Consider the following 17,226-nt stretch of genomic DNA (forward strand, 5'->3'; position numbering starts at 1 on the left):
CTGGAGCCCTCAGGAGAGGAGTATGTCACAGGAACGTCAGACAGCGCCACTTACCAAACCAGCAATGCGACCACAGCAAAGCATTCCATCCCATGAACTCCTGCGTCACAAAATTATGATTCATACTGCCCCAACACACAGGGTGTGGAAAATGAAGCGTGAAAAGATCTACAGTGGCATCTCAGGGATAAACCATCTCACTGATCTAAGGTCAAGATCTCTAGACCATGAGCACCAAACCTAAGTGTTAAAACAAAGCCCTTCGGGTAGCTGTTAGGAAAAAAAAATAAATAAAAAAATCTCTGCAGCCAGTCATGGTTAGGGCAATACAAACCCAAACTGCTGACAGCACGCACAGTACTGCAGCAGATCGTAAGGATGGTCTTGCCCAGTATATCTGCAATGCAGCAGAATGACTACATCTTTCAGTAGTAGCTGAATGCTGAGATGTTTCTCTGTACTCTAGTCTTACACTTTTCCAAACAATTTATAGCATCTGTTCACAACCAAACATATGCTGCTTTCTCCATAAGCCCCAATTTCTAGAAATAGGCAGCTCTCCTGGGGAGAATCAGCTCAGCCGGAACCACGGCCAGCCTGCTTACAAAGCAAGTCTCAGGATACCGCTGCCGGCACACTTGGATAATGAGGGAGGGTTCTCAGACTGAAAGGAAAACAGCTGGCTGCTGTAGGTCTGGAAGCTGGGTCCTTCTAGGACATCCACATTTCAGGAAATTAACTTTTTTATAATGTATGAGGTACAATGCTCAGTTCAAGTATTTTTGTAAGTCCATTACTTTGGAAAATAAAATCTACTTGGGGAAAAACATCATTTGAAGAGAGCAGGACACCCCTACCTTCAACCAGACACTTTTGCCTGCTTCCGACTAAAAGTTTTGCTGTTTTGAGAGCGGGGGAGTGAGGTGGTTTGGGTTTTGGTGTTCGTTCATTTGACACTTTGACACTACAGGCAGGGTTGTGCAACCACAGTTCTGCTGAGCAGCAGGAGGCCAGGCGAGCTCGGTGCAATGCAGGAGCTCTCCAGGGTAGCAGCACAGCCGACCGACAGCACAGAAAGAGCACAGCTGCAAACGCAGGGCCCCCGTGCTCCCTGCAGTTCACAGCCGCTCATTTTCCACCCTTAGCAGAATTTATCTGGGCCAGGTATTTTATGCTAAAGCCCAAAGTATATCATTACCATTTGTTAAACATTGTTTCCCATTTTAAAAATCCAAGCCCTTTAGCCTCCTGCTGTGTGTGATGCTCCCTCTATCAGCTGACACTAATTACTTGTCTGCAATCTGCATACGGAAGTCCTTTAGAGAGCCACCTCGCTGCTGCAGCAAAGCAAGGGAACTGAGTATTTGAATTGGCTTCCTTCAATGCAAAGCCCTTCTGTACATTCCATGCTGAAAAATTAATGTGTTTTCTGTCTTTCTGAGAAAAGTAAAGCCCAGACTCAGCTTCTATCACTCACACAGACTTGTAATTAAAGTATCCAAATTGCTGTGCCCACACTCTGGTTGTCTTGCCCTGTTGTTCTTGTGCATGCAAACCCCTAGAATGAGAGATGGTTTCTGCTGACGCTACTACTCAGTACCCCAATATGATGAGGAGTGGGAAGATGCCCCTAGTAACACAATTAAATGACAAAAATCTATTTGAAAATTACCCATTAGCTCAAATATTCTATGTAACAGCAACAACAGGAAAAAAAAAAAAGGTCAAAAAAGGCCTGAATTCCTTCACTAAGAAGTGTTTATAGTTACTTAAACAGCTCCAGTTCCCAGGCTGGGAACACTTCACAGAAAACAACATTTCTGAGTATCTCCATTGCTGATAAAGAGGCACATCCAAAGTTTTGTTTCTAAAGGTACAGAACTTTTGTTAATTAACCTACTGTATTTACATTCCCAAATGTGAAATTCCATTCCACCTCCACCCAAATTATGAAAACAATCCCTTTTTGGTTAAAAGTTGAAAGAGCAACACTGCACACTTACTGTCCGGATGGGAAGTCCTTCTCATTCACCACAGCACAGTTTGTTAACGACAGCTCATCGGTGGGACACCTCGCTGCTTGCATAGACTATGAGAAAGAGAGGGAAGGGAGAAAAAAAAGTAAATATCAACACTGTATTTTTCTCCTTTACTAAGGCAAGCGTCAAAGCTTCTGTAAACCCATAAAACACAAACTGGTCTCACGAGTACTGACGTACTGTGAGGGCACTGACAAGTTCCTCTTTCTCTTCATGGTTTCTCCAAATTCTTCTGATTGACAAAGAGGGTTGTAACCAAGACCTCTGCATTACAGTCTAGTATACCCAATATTTCAGGAAAAATACCTAAGAAATACCTAGGAGAAAGCCTGCAAGGCAAATGATGTTAACTTGCTAATGAACCCTGGTGTTCATGGAGCTTCCCTGAACTCTGCAGCCTGCCAGAAGGTAGCAAAGTGCTCCCTGGCAGATGTTTCTTGCCAGGTACCACCACCCTGGGGCTTTCTGAAAGCTGGTACGGCACAGCAGCTGCTGGCAGAGCCCTACAAGCCTGGGTAACCCCATCTCACGCTGCTGTGCTGGGTTAGAGGTGCACAATGTGCAGAATAAAGATGCTACTTTTCTGCTTCCCTCATGTCACTCAGCAAACTAAAATCTGAGACCTCCATGCTGGATATACACACTCAGTGCAGCACAGGGCATCGCCGAAAGACTGCAGGAAAGTTTAGCTCTCAGCCAGCTGCTCCCCAGCTCCACTGAATCTCCATAAAACTCCTCTACAAATGCATCAAGATGCAAATGATATTTCCTACTCTATAAGAAACATTACAGATCAGTAATAAATAGAAGAAAATTCAGTTAGGCTGCCAGCTCCAGCCTATCGCTACTTAAATACTATTGCAACCAATTTTGTGGGGGTGTCTTCCCCCCAGCCTTTTTTGTTTAAGTCAAAGGAGCAATCCTATTTCAAGAGACTATGTTCAGCTTTTTCCTCTACTTTCACAAGGGGATCAGCAGGTAAAATAACCTGATAGCCAATACCCTGCTGCCCCATCCCAAGAAAGCACCTCGGCAGGGTGGCTGAGGAGCACCAAAGAGAAACCTCACCCCCTTCCTACATCCCCAGCCCCATTTGCTTCCACACAATTATCCCAGAGAACAATAGCTGAAAGATCAAAATTGGACTCAAAACGCCTCTAGAAATAGAGGAAACAATGGAAAGGGTGAGATATTGCTAGCTACAGACTGAAATTTTTAATTCAGAGCAAACCTAAATTTGACTGCCCAGGATGTCTTTTTTTTTTTTTTTTTTTTAATTAGAATCAAAGCCCAAATATTTGTCAAATAGAAATTTGCAGCCAGGGCAACAGAAACCATTTGCCTGTGACAGCTTACTGCTAAGGGCAATCTGAAATGGGTTTTCTCTCGAGACACCCTTAAATCCACACACACGTGCCTCGATGATTCCCCACGCATTGCCATCCTGCTCAGCCTTCACCCCCGCAGCCCTCTGAGCCATTTGAGAACCAAATCACAGAAAATTCTTCTCCACGTGTATTGGAGCAAGCATACCCTGTAACAGATCAGCTTTTTATGTAACAATGCAACTCTTGTAGAGTATTTGCTATTTAGAAATGAATTAATTCATTATTTTACTGAGTAATGCCTAGTTGCCCTTGACATACGTGACAACAGAAAATAAATCTGTTTTCAGCCTTGAAATCATTTTATGTACCAGAATCTGAAGTGTAGTAAGACATTTTAATTAAATATTCTTGTAATAAAAAAATCGTGGATATCGGTGGACTTCTGAAATAGACACCCTGCCTGTTAAGGCTCACCACCTGAAAAAGCATTCACCGCTTTATCAGTTCACCTTTCATTTGTGAGGGGACTATTTTCTGAAGAGCATGCCCTGATAAATGCATTAGGTAGGATATTTCTGGAGAAAACCATCCAGAGAGCTCCTGAATTAAGCCTTTTTACAGCACTAGTCCTCAAACGCGTTTTTAATCCTCGCTGACAAACTGCTTCCTACACGAACCGCGAGCGCCTGGCAGAGCTGCCACTCCTCTGCGTTATTTCTGTCCGCCTCTGGGAACGTGCAAGCTTTGCTTTAAGGACCTGCATAAATATAAAGGAATGCATTTCAAATCCAGCACCAAGTGTTCCTTTCCCCAGCTCTACAACATGATAGATGTGTGGCAAACCCTACTTTCTTCTGCAGCAGTACCAGCACGGCCCATGCCAGCCATCCCAGCGCCCGCCCCATTCAGCACCTCCTCCAGCGCTCAGCACAAGCCCATTTCTCCCTTAGCACTGACCAACACCTCCCGCTGTACCTAGCAGTTTCGCTGTGCCCCCAGCTCCGCAGCACGTACCCTCCACAAGCTACAAAACGATTTCAGAAAACTTCAATATGTTATCGACACACAAGCGTTTTTAGCACCACGCAGCTTGTGCAAGAAAAAGGATGTCGCTCAACCGAAGCAGGTTTTCCTGAATGTCCAAGAGACAATTTGAGGAAATTCAGCCACGTAGAAGACAACTAAACCAAAAAGCACCCAGAGAGGACGGAGGTCCAGAGGCCTCCTCTTACCTCCCCACTCACATCCCCACCACCACTGTTACAGGGGCTCTTGTCCGTCTGTCCAGCAACTGAGCAAGGATGCGGGCACTGGCAGCTCCTGCATATGTTTTAAGGCATAAAGGCACAAGTCCAGGGTGTTACAGGAGCTGCTGGAGCCCAGCAGGCTTCACTGTGCTACAGTGGCAGTGCTGTCAGGGAACACTTGGAGCTCTCGCAGTTTGGGTGCCCCCAGCACAAACTGCAGGCCGTGCCTTTCCCCAGCACCACCCAGCAGCAAACACAGGGAGCAAAATCCCTGCACGTATGTTTAAGAAACCTTCAAGTATATTTACACAAGCTCTTTGTAAGCTAGTTAGTAGGTTACTGCCAGGAACTAGTCAAGACAACACAAATCTCAGCTCCAGCAAGGCACCAGAGCTGATCTTGCAGCTGACAGCAAACGGCACCTGCTGCACTCCATGGCTGTCACCTCTGGCTTGAAGGTGACCCACATACATCTTCCCAGGCCCCGTGCCCACAACAGACACTTATCAGGCTTAAAGGAGCAAGAGAAGTCTTCTCCACCTCCAGCTGCTGCTCTGATTTATCCAGGGAGAGGACTCCAAGGACAGGGAAGCTCTGTGGAGGTGACTCCAGTTCGAGGCGGTGCCTCCTTCCTGAAGCATCCTCAGCAGGAGGCATCCATCACCCGCTACAGTACTGCGGTACCGGCCACCACACCGTGCCTACGCAGAGCTCTACTCCGGTAACCCTCCTGTTTGCCAAGAGAAAAATGTGACTGCAAGATGCACTGATAAATCTTATGCCCTTGGATTTATGACACAGCAGCAATGTTGCCTCTATTCCTCTGCCACTGAGCTGATGCTAACCATGAAGATAGAGCACCAGGAGGCTCAATGATCCTGACACGTTTTACTTTTACAAAGTAAAACTTACCCCAAAGAACAAATAGCTTCCTAACCGAAGCAAATACCACAATGATCTTTCAGAGACTGGTTTTCAAAGCTGCACGGATTGCAGTGTTCCTCAAGTAAAACATGACACTGAGCTGTCCTTGTGTTTTGGGAAAGCTCAGCCCAGAAAGCAACGCAAAGTTATTTGGGTATTTTCATACATAGATAAAAATGCCTCTTCTCACCCTGAATTGCAAGACTAGCATCCTAAGCAAAAACAAGCACTGCACTCACTGGGAAAGAGAATGAATAATAAGATCTCTGGAATATTACAGAAGAGTAGCATGGGTGAGCATAGAGTACAAAAAATATGGTTAATATTTGTGAATTGTTAAGGCTGATAGAGGAAGCTAAAGAAAAACGTGTCCCATTACTCAGACCCCACAGGAGGTAAGTGGGCGGTACATAACAGCAGTGCACCACTACCTGTCAGTTGTTACCGAATAAAAGAGCGAAAACGTTAAATGCTAAGGCAAGGATGCTCTTCATTTGAAACAGCTTAACTCATTTAATGTTCTAATCCTAACCAGGGGATTATGAAACAGCTTCTGAAGCTGAGGCAGGTTTTGCTCTCTGCAGTGCTTCTGCGCTATTTGTTTATATGACAAATATCGTTAAAGCACTGTATGTTTAAAATCTTTTGTGGAAAATGTATGCACGGAGAGGTCTGCACGTATATCTGTGTACATACGCATCGTATCCGCCACGCAGATGTTGGCAAACAAGTGCTAGGCAATGTCAAACAGCTCTGAGTAATAGAAACTGAAGTTTCCTCCGCATCTGTGTACAAACGGGGATTGCCCGTTCCAAAAAGCTCTCCCGTGCCAGCTGTTAGGTGCCAAAGTACCTTCGGGCCTCCGGTCCAGAGCAGAGGCGTGGACAAAGAAAGCCGAGTGCCCGCTTACCAGGGCAGAAGCAGGTGCACTCCTGCCTGCTGGCTGCGTTTGAACTCTTTGTTGAATATCGAAAGGGAAACTTACGATACTAAAGGAGCTCTGAAGAAAAACAAGAGAACCGAGATGCTGCAACGTAAAAACCTACAGCAATATTCAAGACTCCGTTCCTGAGGGAAAGCAGGTGTGCATGAAGCATCGCCCAGTGCAGTTTGTATCAAAAGATCCAACGCATCAAGTGGCAACGGAATCCAAGGAAAGAAAACAACAAAGCAATGAACATTAAAATTGCAAACAGCAGGAGCCTGCTGCACGCAGATGACGAGCACCAGCACTAGCACGCACAAAGATGAGCTGAGGCAGAGCTGGGTCAGCAACAGCCTGGGAGAAGGAGCCAAATTAAGCTCTTCCAGCACAGAAGGCCTGAAGAGGATTATAACTACTTTCTCTCTAAACACACACACATCATAGAGCTAAATAACAGAGGAAAAATGACTCTATCCTAAAGGACAGAAGAAATAGGTATAAGATGATACCAACGCCATCACTGCTAACAACTAGCAGTTAAGAAAGGGTTCCTAACCAGCAGAGGAAGGCAGCACTGTAATAGCCTATAGTGGGAAGCAGTACAGACAAAACTAAAATTATGTGAAAATTATGAAAGGGATGGCAATGCGATGCCTACAACAGGGAATACACTCAGCAACGGATGCCGTAAATGCTGTGTTTCTAAACTTAAAAAAAAAAAAAAACCTCTGAAGGAGTTAATAACAAGTTGAAGGTTTTTTCTGGACATCTGAAAAAATCCTCTGACAAAGCTCCCGGAGTTCTGCAGCCCTGCTTGCACAAGGAGAGATCAAACACCTACAAGTGACCGTTTGGAAAGAGTCACCTTGGCAAGACAGTTTCCTTTTCTGATCTACAGCCGCGCAAAGAGCCCTGCAGCGCCCGGCGGGTTACGCACGGGGTCCCCCAGGACAAGCAGCCCTGAGGCTGCTCAGCACCGTCCTTCCCATCTGCTCCTTGTGACCGCTAGGTTAGTTGACTGGAAGCTTTTGTTCTTTCTGGACGGAGCTGCATTCTCTCTCTGCGACAAGCTCATAAACACCGGTCTTCTCCTATTAAAAGAGGAATGATTGCATTAGGGGGGCAGCAATACAGACCCCAACGAGCCTTCACTGTATACATGACACACACATTTCCATTTGCTTCATCTAACAGCAGGCGCCTGCTTCCCTCACGGGCCTGAGCAGCAATATAGAAATTACTTCCGTCTTAACACACGAAAGCCGTTTTATTAGCACAGAGGCACCTATCTTAGCAATTAGGGGATTTTGTTTTAGTAGGGTGGTGACTTCTGCTTACTTTTTGTTTGCAAAGTTTACAGCCAGGTGAGGTCAGTTCTGCAGGGAGTTTTGTTACTCCGGTGCTATTTTATTGGGTGCAGTTAAGAACCTGCATGTAGCTTTGGGGATTTGGCTGTACTACTGCCAGTACTTTGCAATGTTATCAAAAACAGAAATTATACTTCCAAGACTAAAAGGCTTGCCTGGTCAAAAGGCACATGAGAAACAAGTGTGCTAAAGGAGAACTACAAGATACCAGTAAAGTGTCTATAATCTAATTAAACAGGCTGTTCTGCCCAGCAAAGATGTCCTTCTCCGTATCAGTTCTTCACAGCATTATCAGAAAAGCGTTATCAGAAAATGTATCTGTACCCGTGCTGCTCTGCCATATAATCAGAAAGCTGTTCCCTGAGCGTGAAAACACCAGCTCCACTTTCCAATTAAGAAATAATGACCCAGAATACCTGCATTTGTAATTAACATCTCCATTTTTGGAGTTGATGTTGCCTCACATTTCTTCCAAGAGCCAAGCAATCAACTATTTAATTACAGGGAATTGCTACTTGTCGTGTTTCATCTAAACCTCTTTGAAAAATCCTTAAAAGAATGAAACTTTGCGCACCCATAAGATATTAGCCTGGGATGCAAGTCAGAGGACTCTGATAGGCTAGCTGGGAAGACACCTACTGGATGCAAATTCCTTCCATTTATTTAGAAAAATTACTCAATGGCAACAAAGACAAGACTAAAAATATTCTCTTGAACTTGGAATTTGCCCTGTGACAGCCTGAGATGCTGCCATCCCTTGCTTATTTCCAACTCAGCCCATCAGTGACGGGCTGTATCCGGCACTGACAACTGTACCAAGTGCTCCCCAATTACAGGCAGCTCATTTCTACAGAAAAAGCAAGTAACTTCACACAACTTTAGGGCATAACTTACTCCAGATTTTTTCTGACAGAAGGTCACTGCCTTATTGCGGCCCAGGAGACTGCAGAAACGGGTTCTATCTTTTTCTGCTGCAAACACTTAACCCTTCTGAACTACCTGCCCTACATACATACGAAAGAGCACACCAGCACTGGAACAGGGCACGAGAGTGCAAGAAGAGCGATATATTCAGCCTTGATTTAACAAGCAGTCGTACCAGTTGGCTCCAACCCCCAGTAACAGGATCCTGTGCTGAAGGTTTTTCTATTAACCATAGCGGCAGTGTTCCTTGCTTGAATTTTTCTGTTCACAGATCTTCTCCAACACAACTCTCCAACTCCTTAAAGTCAAGAAACTTGTGGAAACGGCCAGTAAGGAAAACTGTTCACAAAATCAGGTCTCTGCCAGAGAACAGCCTGAATTTGAGACAACGTCCTGACGGATATGCCTGGCAAATGGCTGCATCACAGAGAGACCACGCTCTGACCTTGGTCTCTCCAAAATATTTCAGTTACTACCTTGTCACTGTCTGTCACAGCGTTCAGGGGTCAGCTAACAGTCACTGCATCAGCTCTTCCTAAAGCTTGTCCCCTCAGAGTGCATTTGGCCAGTAGCCACCAACTCCCATCTGGATCAGAAAAAGACGAAGACCTACCATAAAAAGCTATATTTTAGTTTTCAGATTTCTAGTACATTTTCACATAAAAAATGAATCAACAAAAAATTTATTCCACTGAAAACCACGTCCAGCCTGGCAGGCGATTTAGCAGAATGTAACCACGACTATTTTCCAAGGACTGCTTTTCTGGGGACTTAAGCAGAGCCGATGTTATGACAGTTATGAGCTTCCTCCAGCTTTACTGCTAGGGCATCTCCCAGACCACAGGGTCCTCTCCGGAACGACCTCTGCGCTCTAAGAACCAAGGATAGGCAGAGAGAAGATCTTGTTATGGAAAAGAGAGCAACATTTAAGAAATTCACACTTAAAGGGAACCACAAAAGGATTTTTTGATTTTTTCCAGATTTTTTTCAACTCCTTGGCTACAGATGGCAAATTCTGGCCTGCCTTAGCAAGAAAAGAAGTAGCATACCAACATCTCCAAAAGCAGAGGATGAGAGGCCACACTGACATCTCCCTCCTGCATTGTCTTACTCAGTGTAAGCTTGGGGACACAGTTTCTACAACACTAAGCCAAGCAACAGATTAAAGGTAATCAAAGATGACAAGGTCAGATATCCCATGGCCACAATCATTCGTGTGGTCTCACAGCTGGCAGAATTTTATTCCAAGTAATCTAGCGTGGGTTTTCATAAACCAGCAGTCCTGTAAGAAGCACACAAGTGTATTTGCGATGAGTTCACAAGACAAGAACACAGCTGCAGAAGAGATCTAAACCATTCAGATTTAGTTTTCTTCCATTCCCCTAAAACACTGCTAAAAAAGAAAAAACAAAAACCAAGTTATTTACACTATGCTTTTTAGTATTTCCAAAAGTGTAAGCGATGACAGGAGAACGAGTACCACACTAAGAAAGAACCAAGCTGATTCACAAATGTTTCTTATGTTGCCTAATGACACCTGCACCTATGAAGTGAGGTTCCATATGTTAGCAGAAGAGGTAAGAAATCAGAATTTATAGCTTTAATAAACATGAAACCTACCCTCGCTAATTTCAAAGCTTCTACGAAACTACCCAAGATAAAACTGTCCTTTGACTGCAAGGAGTACAAGAGAGTACGCGTTAGTCCAGCAATGTCTCCAGCGTCACGTTACACTGAGGGGTACAGCCTGTCCCTCGCTGCCATTCCCACAACTGCTGTATTTTCTCAATTTGACAGTCGATTTCAACAGATATCTGCAATGCATCTTCTGCTCAAGTCACACGCTCTTCTAGAGAGGTTATGATACAGTTCTGCAAGATAAACTAAAGGCTACGATTAACTGAATGAAACCAAAATCATCTCCAACCAAATACAGATAGGAATTTCTTCTGAGAGGCAAACAGGCTAGCGTCTCCTACCACTGTGCCAACGGGAATACCATGTGATACTTAATTCACATACATGAGTCCCAAACAGCAAATAAAAAAAATGAAGGTTGGGTTACACAAGTTGCAGCTATCACAGAAACACACAAAACACACACCAGTCTCTGATGGGGATCATCACCAACTTCCACTCTACCAAGTCAACATTCAGCATGCATGACTCTGAAGGAAGACCTCCTGCCAGCTTGTAAGGGTAGAACTGCAGCCATGTAACCCTGCTTCATTCCCTACACCACTCATCTATGTAGCTCCTCAATGTGGTGCAGATACGAGCAGAAACACAGCTCGTTCTGCATCAGCAGCTTGACACTGGCTGGAATAAGGCTGAGAAGTCTCTAAACGCGCCATATGCTAAGAAATCATGTGGCTTTTCTACTTTCCTTTGAGAAGTAATCCCTAACGAGGTGCACGTCAACGACCTACAGCACCAGCCATCTTCCAGAGGCCCAGTCTCAGTGCAAAGGAAGCGGAACTGACCACGGATGCAGCCAGACAGCTTTATGCGTTCCCTCCTCTCTCGCAGACACTGACCGACGTCCTCGCAAGCTCAAGGGGCTGCCTGCGTACCTCGTGACTGCATGCAGAGATAGAGGACAAATTGGAACAGAAGCAGCCATTATTTCTAATCAGCATAAACTATTTTTCCTGTAAGCTTCCATCGCCATTAACCACTGTATCCGCCTTGCAACTGAGGAAAGGCAGTGCAATTAAGGGAGTAGAGGACTATACCTGAAACAGCACTGGGCATTAATAATATTTGGCCTATCATTTGAATACATTATTTAAAATGTTAACAGATGATTTTGTCTCTCTTCTACCTCAGGAAAGCCATTCATTTCTCTCTGTAAAAGTATGCATACACAAGTCAAATCACGTGAGTCTAATAAAATAGACTAAGCTCTAGGTTGCATTGCAGGACATTTTTTCAGGCCACAAGTACTCACTGAAGCTTTCTCTATGCGTTCTCCAGGTTTAAGCACTTTTTAAAAATGTTGACAACAGAACAGCATCAGTGTTCCAGCATCAGACTCACCTGCTGTATCTAGAGATATCACACACCTCCATCCTCCTACCCACTGTTCCTTACTTACACAGACAAGGATCACAACAGGTCCAATGTCACATCCGAAACGTATGCTGTTGCTTGCTCATCTGACCTCTGCATCATTTTCTGAGCTGCTGCTATCCCACATGCAAGCTGGAGGGAGCAGACAGCTTGTTTATTAATTTACATTAACAGCATTCACCATAGTGCAAGATTGGACCAGGCTCAGAAAACGCTATGAAACACTTTGCTTAAGAACACTCCTCACGGCATTAAATAATCTGATAATTCGGCAACAATTATATTTATAGATAATTCATGAAAATACTGAATAGCAAAAGGCTTCCTGGTAACCCAGAGAAAGTATTACCCTCTTGAACTGCCAGATTACATGACAATGAAGCTCCAACCTTTCTCCTAAATTCGCATAAATCCCCCCTTTTCTCCACAACGCATCCAAGTTAGCCAAATAAAGGCAGATTTTTTCAGGTTCTTGCGGGCACAAAAGCACAGAAATAGCTCACAGCAGCAAGAAAAGCTGGGGTCGACCCCTCTCCTTACTACCCACAACCTCAGTCACCACCACTCAGACCATTCATGAAGCTTTTCCAGCACACCAGGGCAACTGAAAACTAACTCAGTGAACTATGTGGATGGCTCTCTGTCAACTCAGCATGCCAAATAGGCTCAGGGTACCCACCGAGCAGGAATAAGACAAGACAGCTGCAGCCAGATTAATTTAGGCTACCAGGAGTATCAGAACAGTATCGTTCGTTATGGCTAAAATGATCTTACAACAGATGAAAGCACTGTGCTCCTGATTTTGGCAAGACAAGAAAACTGAAAAATGCTAGTCAAACAAAAGACAGATTCCTCCTGGATTAGCTGGTGGGATCACTGCAGCAAATACTGGGATGACGAAGAAAGGTGGAAGGAAGAAAGTGCAACCACAGATCTGGAGCAAGGACAGAAGAAAAACTCTTCATAATAGAGAGACTGCATAACAATTTTTTTTTCTCAATTAACAGCAGCATTTTTGAGGTGGCACTCCAGCAAATCTGCTCACCTGTGACGCATAGCTTAACACTGGGCCAAATTTCTCCCCACTGCTCTACACCACACCACTGCACCATCTGCTGTTGCTTCCACCAGACAATAACACCATAGAAAAAAACTACCAGAAAACCTGTTCCCCAAGATCTCAATCAATGAGATGGTTGGGTCAAGACAGAAGATTTCAGCCTGAAGCAGGCAGTAACGAGAAATGTGACTTTCACGAGCTGGTGTCCAGCAGAGGATGACTGAGCTCACGGCACAGAGCTGAGCAACCTTAACTGCGGCTTGCAGCTCTTGGAGGTTGGACCTGAAAACAGAGGGAATATACCAGGCAATACGAAAGTGATTTAACAGACAAGACTGTCCTTTTACATTTTAAGGCCTTTTTGACCACTTGCTAATTTTACCTAAGCAGTCACCAACAATTTTTGTTTAAAGTGAGCAGTAAAACCCTGCACAAACCTTAATGGGTGTTTTAACACAACACAGCTTGGACCCACGTCACAGGATGGTACTTGGCCAGTGTCGACAGGCCAGAGGAGTCAGTAGGGTCACAGAAAACCCACCCCATACCCCACCAGGGCCTCAGAGCACCCTGGGGGGACCCAATAATCCCACCCCACACTCCACAGCCAGGAAAAGGATCACCTGGGGCACCCCAAAAACCTTTCCCTGCTCCCCACAGTGCTAGAGGGCCATCATAACCTCACAGCATCCTTAGGGAACCCTAAAGCCCCTCCCAAACACCAAAGTACCACTGGGGCTTCCCAGAACTCTTAGGAGACCCAATGATCCTGCCCCACACCCCATAGGGTGCATCCCAGCCTCACAGTGCTCCTAAAGGAGCCCTAGAACCTCACCCACAGCACTGAGGGATCACCAGAGCTTCACAGCACCCTCAGGAGACCCAAAGACACGCCCCTGCTCCCCCACAAGAACCCCACAGCACCCCTGACGGATCCTAAATCCTATCCCACACCCCAAAGGGAGAGGGGTCACCAGACTTCACAGCACCCCTGAGGGAACCCCCTCGTCAAGGGGTCACCACGGCCTCACAGCACCCCTGGAGGGCCTCACAGCACCTCTGGAGGACTCCACGGCCCTACCCCACAGCCAGAAAGCCCCCCACAGCCTCACCGCACCCTCAGGGAACCCCAAAACCCCAATATACGAGGAGAGGGATCACCACGTCCTCACAGCACCCCCACCCCGCTAAGCGACTGCCCTGCGAGAAACCACCCCCTCAAAAGCCGCTCGGAGAGGAGAAAAGCGACCCGAAGGGGCCGCACCGAAGGCGGGAAGGAGCCGCGTCCCCCCCGTTCTCCTCCCCTCACTCACCCGCCCCGCCATCTTGTCGCTGCCCTCAGCCCGCAGCGCCGCCTCTCAGCCGCTCCGCAGCGCCGGGCCCGCCCCGGAGCCGCCATGGGGCGGCGCAGCGCAGGCGCCGGGCAAGCAGCCGGGGCCCGGCGGTGGGCCAGGGGCTGCGGGCACCCGGAGGGTGCCCGCAGCCCCTGGCCCACCGCCGGGCCCGTGGGTTTTCCGTCCCTAGGGGCTGGAGAATCGGCCCACGGCTCCGAAGTCGGGTAAAAACCACTAGGCAACAGCAGGGAAGTGAGGAAATGTAGAGAGAAACAAGCCCACAGACACAGAGGGCAGTGCAGCAGGAGGTGCTCCAGGCACGCTGCACAAGTTTCCCTGCGGCCTCTGGAGAGGCCCCTGGTGGAGCAGGCTGTCCCGCTGCAGCCCGTGGGTCCCGCGGCGGAGCAGATCTCCACACTGCAGCCCACAGTGGAGCAGGTGGATGGGGTCTGGAAGAGGCTGTGGTCCATGGAGAGCCACCACAGGACATGCGGCCCGTGAAGAGGAGCCCGAGCAGGGGGGCTGAGGGGAGCCGCTGCCCGTGGGGGAACCGTGTTGAAGCAGTTGGACCCCTCCACTCTGCCTTTGTGAGGCCCCACTTGGAGCACTGTGTCCAGGTCTGCGGCCCCCAGCACAAGAAGGGTTTGGATCTGTTAGAACGGGTGCAGAGGAGGCCACAAAGATGATCAAAGGACTGGAGCAGCTCTCCTATGAAGAAAGGCTGAGAGAGCTGGGGATGTTCAGCCTAAAGAAGAGAAGGCTCTAGGGTGACTTCATTGCAGCCTTTCAATACTTAAAGGGGACTTATAAAAAAGACGGAGAGCGACTCTTTGCTCAATCAGATAATGACGGGACAAGGGGGAATGGTTTTATGCTAAAAGAGGGGAGATTTAGATTAGAAGTTAGGAGGAAATTCTTCACTCAGAGGGTGGTGAGGCACTGGAACAGGTTACCCAGAGAGGTTGTGGATGCCCCATCCCTGGAGGTGTTCAAGAGCAGGTTGGATGAGGCCATGAACAACCTCATCTACTGTGTGGCATCCCTGCCTATGGCGGGGGGGTGGAACTAGATGATCTTTGAGGTCCCTTACAACCCAAGTCATTCTGTAACCCCGTGGTACAGACATGTATTGGAGGAGTTCTTGAAGAGCTGCAGCCTGTGAGAAGCCCACATAGGATCAGCATGGAGTCCCAGCTCCATGGGAGAGACCCCACGCTGGAGCAGGGGAAGGGAGTGACCATGAAGGAACAGCGGATGAGGAAGTGTGCTGGGCTGACTGCAGCCCCCATTCCCTGTGCTGCCCCGGGGAAAGAGGTAGAGAGGAAGGTGGATGGGGGACAAAGGTGATTTTTAAGTTTGCTTTTTGTTTCTCACTGCTCTACTGCTAGTACTAAGCAATAAATCATATTAATCTCCCTCAGCTGAGTCTGTTTTGCCTGTGACAATAATTGGTGAGGAATCTCCCAGACCTTATCTCAACCCGTGAGCCCTTTACATCGTATTTTCCCCTCTCTTCCTTTGAGGAGGGGGAGTGAGAGAGCAGTACTGGGGGCTGGCAGGGTGTGGCAGGAGGTCAGCTGGCTGCAGCAGGGGTCAGGCAGGGCTTGGAGACCTTTCACATCTCCAGGCCCCTGGACAAGGAGTTTTAAAGAGCTTTCAATGAGCAGTTTCACAGTTCTTTGTGGAATAAGAGGGACTTTAATCTTCCAAATTGCTGCTAGAAGGCAGTGCATCATTTAGCAGCAGATAGTACTTTAAATGGGATGCTGTGGCATTCTCCAATAATTGGTAAATCCAATTACTTACCTTTTCTTGAACTGCCTTTCCATTCAACTGCATATGGCTTATACTAACGGCATCTTGCCATGCTTTGGTTTGTGCTAAAAATTACAGGTGGGTGCAATCAGAAGGCCAGATAAGAGGAGTTTAGCACTGCTACTCCAGTCTCGTACCGTGTGCTGGAGCCTGGAGTCGAGCCCATTCTTTAGTAGGGAGGGCCAGGGGCTTGTAAAGCCAGTTGCTTGGCCTTCACTCCTGACATGGCTGTCTTCTGCCCATGCAAGTCTTGCTTCTACAGGCAGCTGGCGTAGTCTGGTCCAATTTGAGTACTTGCTGAATCTTGGCAACCAGACTTCTGGATATGGATCTGCATGGGGGCCCCCCATCCTGGGATTTGGCTGAAACAGTGCTTCACTCTTAAGAACAAATCATATCGGGTAAACTGTCTCACACTGAGAGATGAAGAGAGATGAAGAGAGCTGCATCCCCCAGTGTAATGTTCTGTGGGAGAATGAAATTCCAATTATGGTCTTTTGTCTTGACTTTGCTTTGAAGGAGGAAGGCAGCAAACAGTTGGACTCCAAAGCAAGGTTCAATACTGTCTCCAAAGCTGACCTCAATGGCTTGGAAATCAATTCTGGGCACGAGTTCCAGTGCATTAGCAACCTGTTACATCAACTTCCTGTGCAGGGCTTTGACAACATAATAAAATATTAATATTGATTTAACTGCCAGTTAGCTGCCTTGAACAGGTAGTAATGTCAGTGGTAACAGAGTGGGGAATGCAGACTTCATGCATGGAGAAAACGGGGGTCCCTTCAGCAGGCAACTGCAAGCTCATGCTCCAGGAATCTCCAACTAAGAACTGACAGGTATGGCTGCAATTTGCTGTGTATTGTCGGTGGACATGAGCTCTGCCGAGTTAGATGCTTTACAAGGAATATCAAGACTATGGAGATAAAAGCAGCAACTAAAAACATTTTGCAGCGGCTATATTGCAAACACCTGCAGTAGTGCAAATAGCCTGTCAGCTTAGGGGAGGTATCTGCTGGGCAGTTCTTGCTGGTGGGGGTTTGCTTCGTGGCCTCAGTTAAATGTGAAACCAGCTGTGAGGTCGACATGTAAAACACCAGTCAGATGAAACAGCATTTCTCCTCTGCAGTTGGCAAAGCTGCCTGGCCCGAAGGGTCCTCCTTGCAGGAGTCAGGTACCATGCTGCTGCACCCC

General features: G+C 46.9%; 1 protein-coding gene across 4 annotated transcripts in view; it reads right to left on the bottom strand.

Annotated features, from left to right (window-relative positions):
- NSF (N-ethylmaleimide sensitive factor, vesicle fusing ATPase) overlaps positions 1-14,310 on the bottom strand; it is a 78,124-nt gene extending 63,814 nt beyond the window's left edge. Inside the window, exons 1-3 of one of the 4 annotated variants that reach the window (XM_040536441.1) lie at positions 8,847-8,852; positions 6,469-6,470; positions 2,004-2,089 (exon numbers count right to left, since the gene is read on the bottom strand). In XM_040536441.1, coding sequence (XP_040392375.1) covers positions 2,004-2,086 — 83 coding nt within the window. In that variant the 5' untranslated portion in view covers positions 2,087-2,089; positions 6,469-6,470; positions 8,847-8,852. Of the gene's footprint in view, positions 1-2,003; positions 2,090-2,219; positions 2,347-2,683; positions 2,799-6,468; positions 6,471-8,846; positions 8,853-14,199 lie in introns of those variants that run through there. The other 3 variants (XM_040536439.1, XM_040536440.1, XM_040536437.1) reach the window with 3 other exon arrangements.
- Between the last annotated feature and the right edge of the window lie 2,916 nt (positions 14,311-17,226).

The sequence above is a fragment of the Cygnus olor genome, chromosome 25 (genome assembly GCF_009769625.2).
Source record: "Cygnus olor isolate bCygOlo1 chromosome 25, bCygOlo1.pri.v2, whole genome shotgun sequence".
Lineage (NCBI taxonomy): Eukaryota > Metazoa > Chordata > Aves > Anseriformes > Anatidae > Cygnus > Cygnus olor.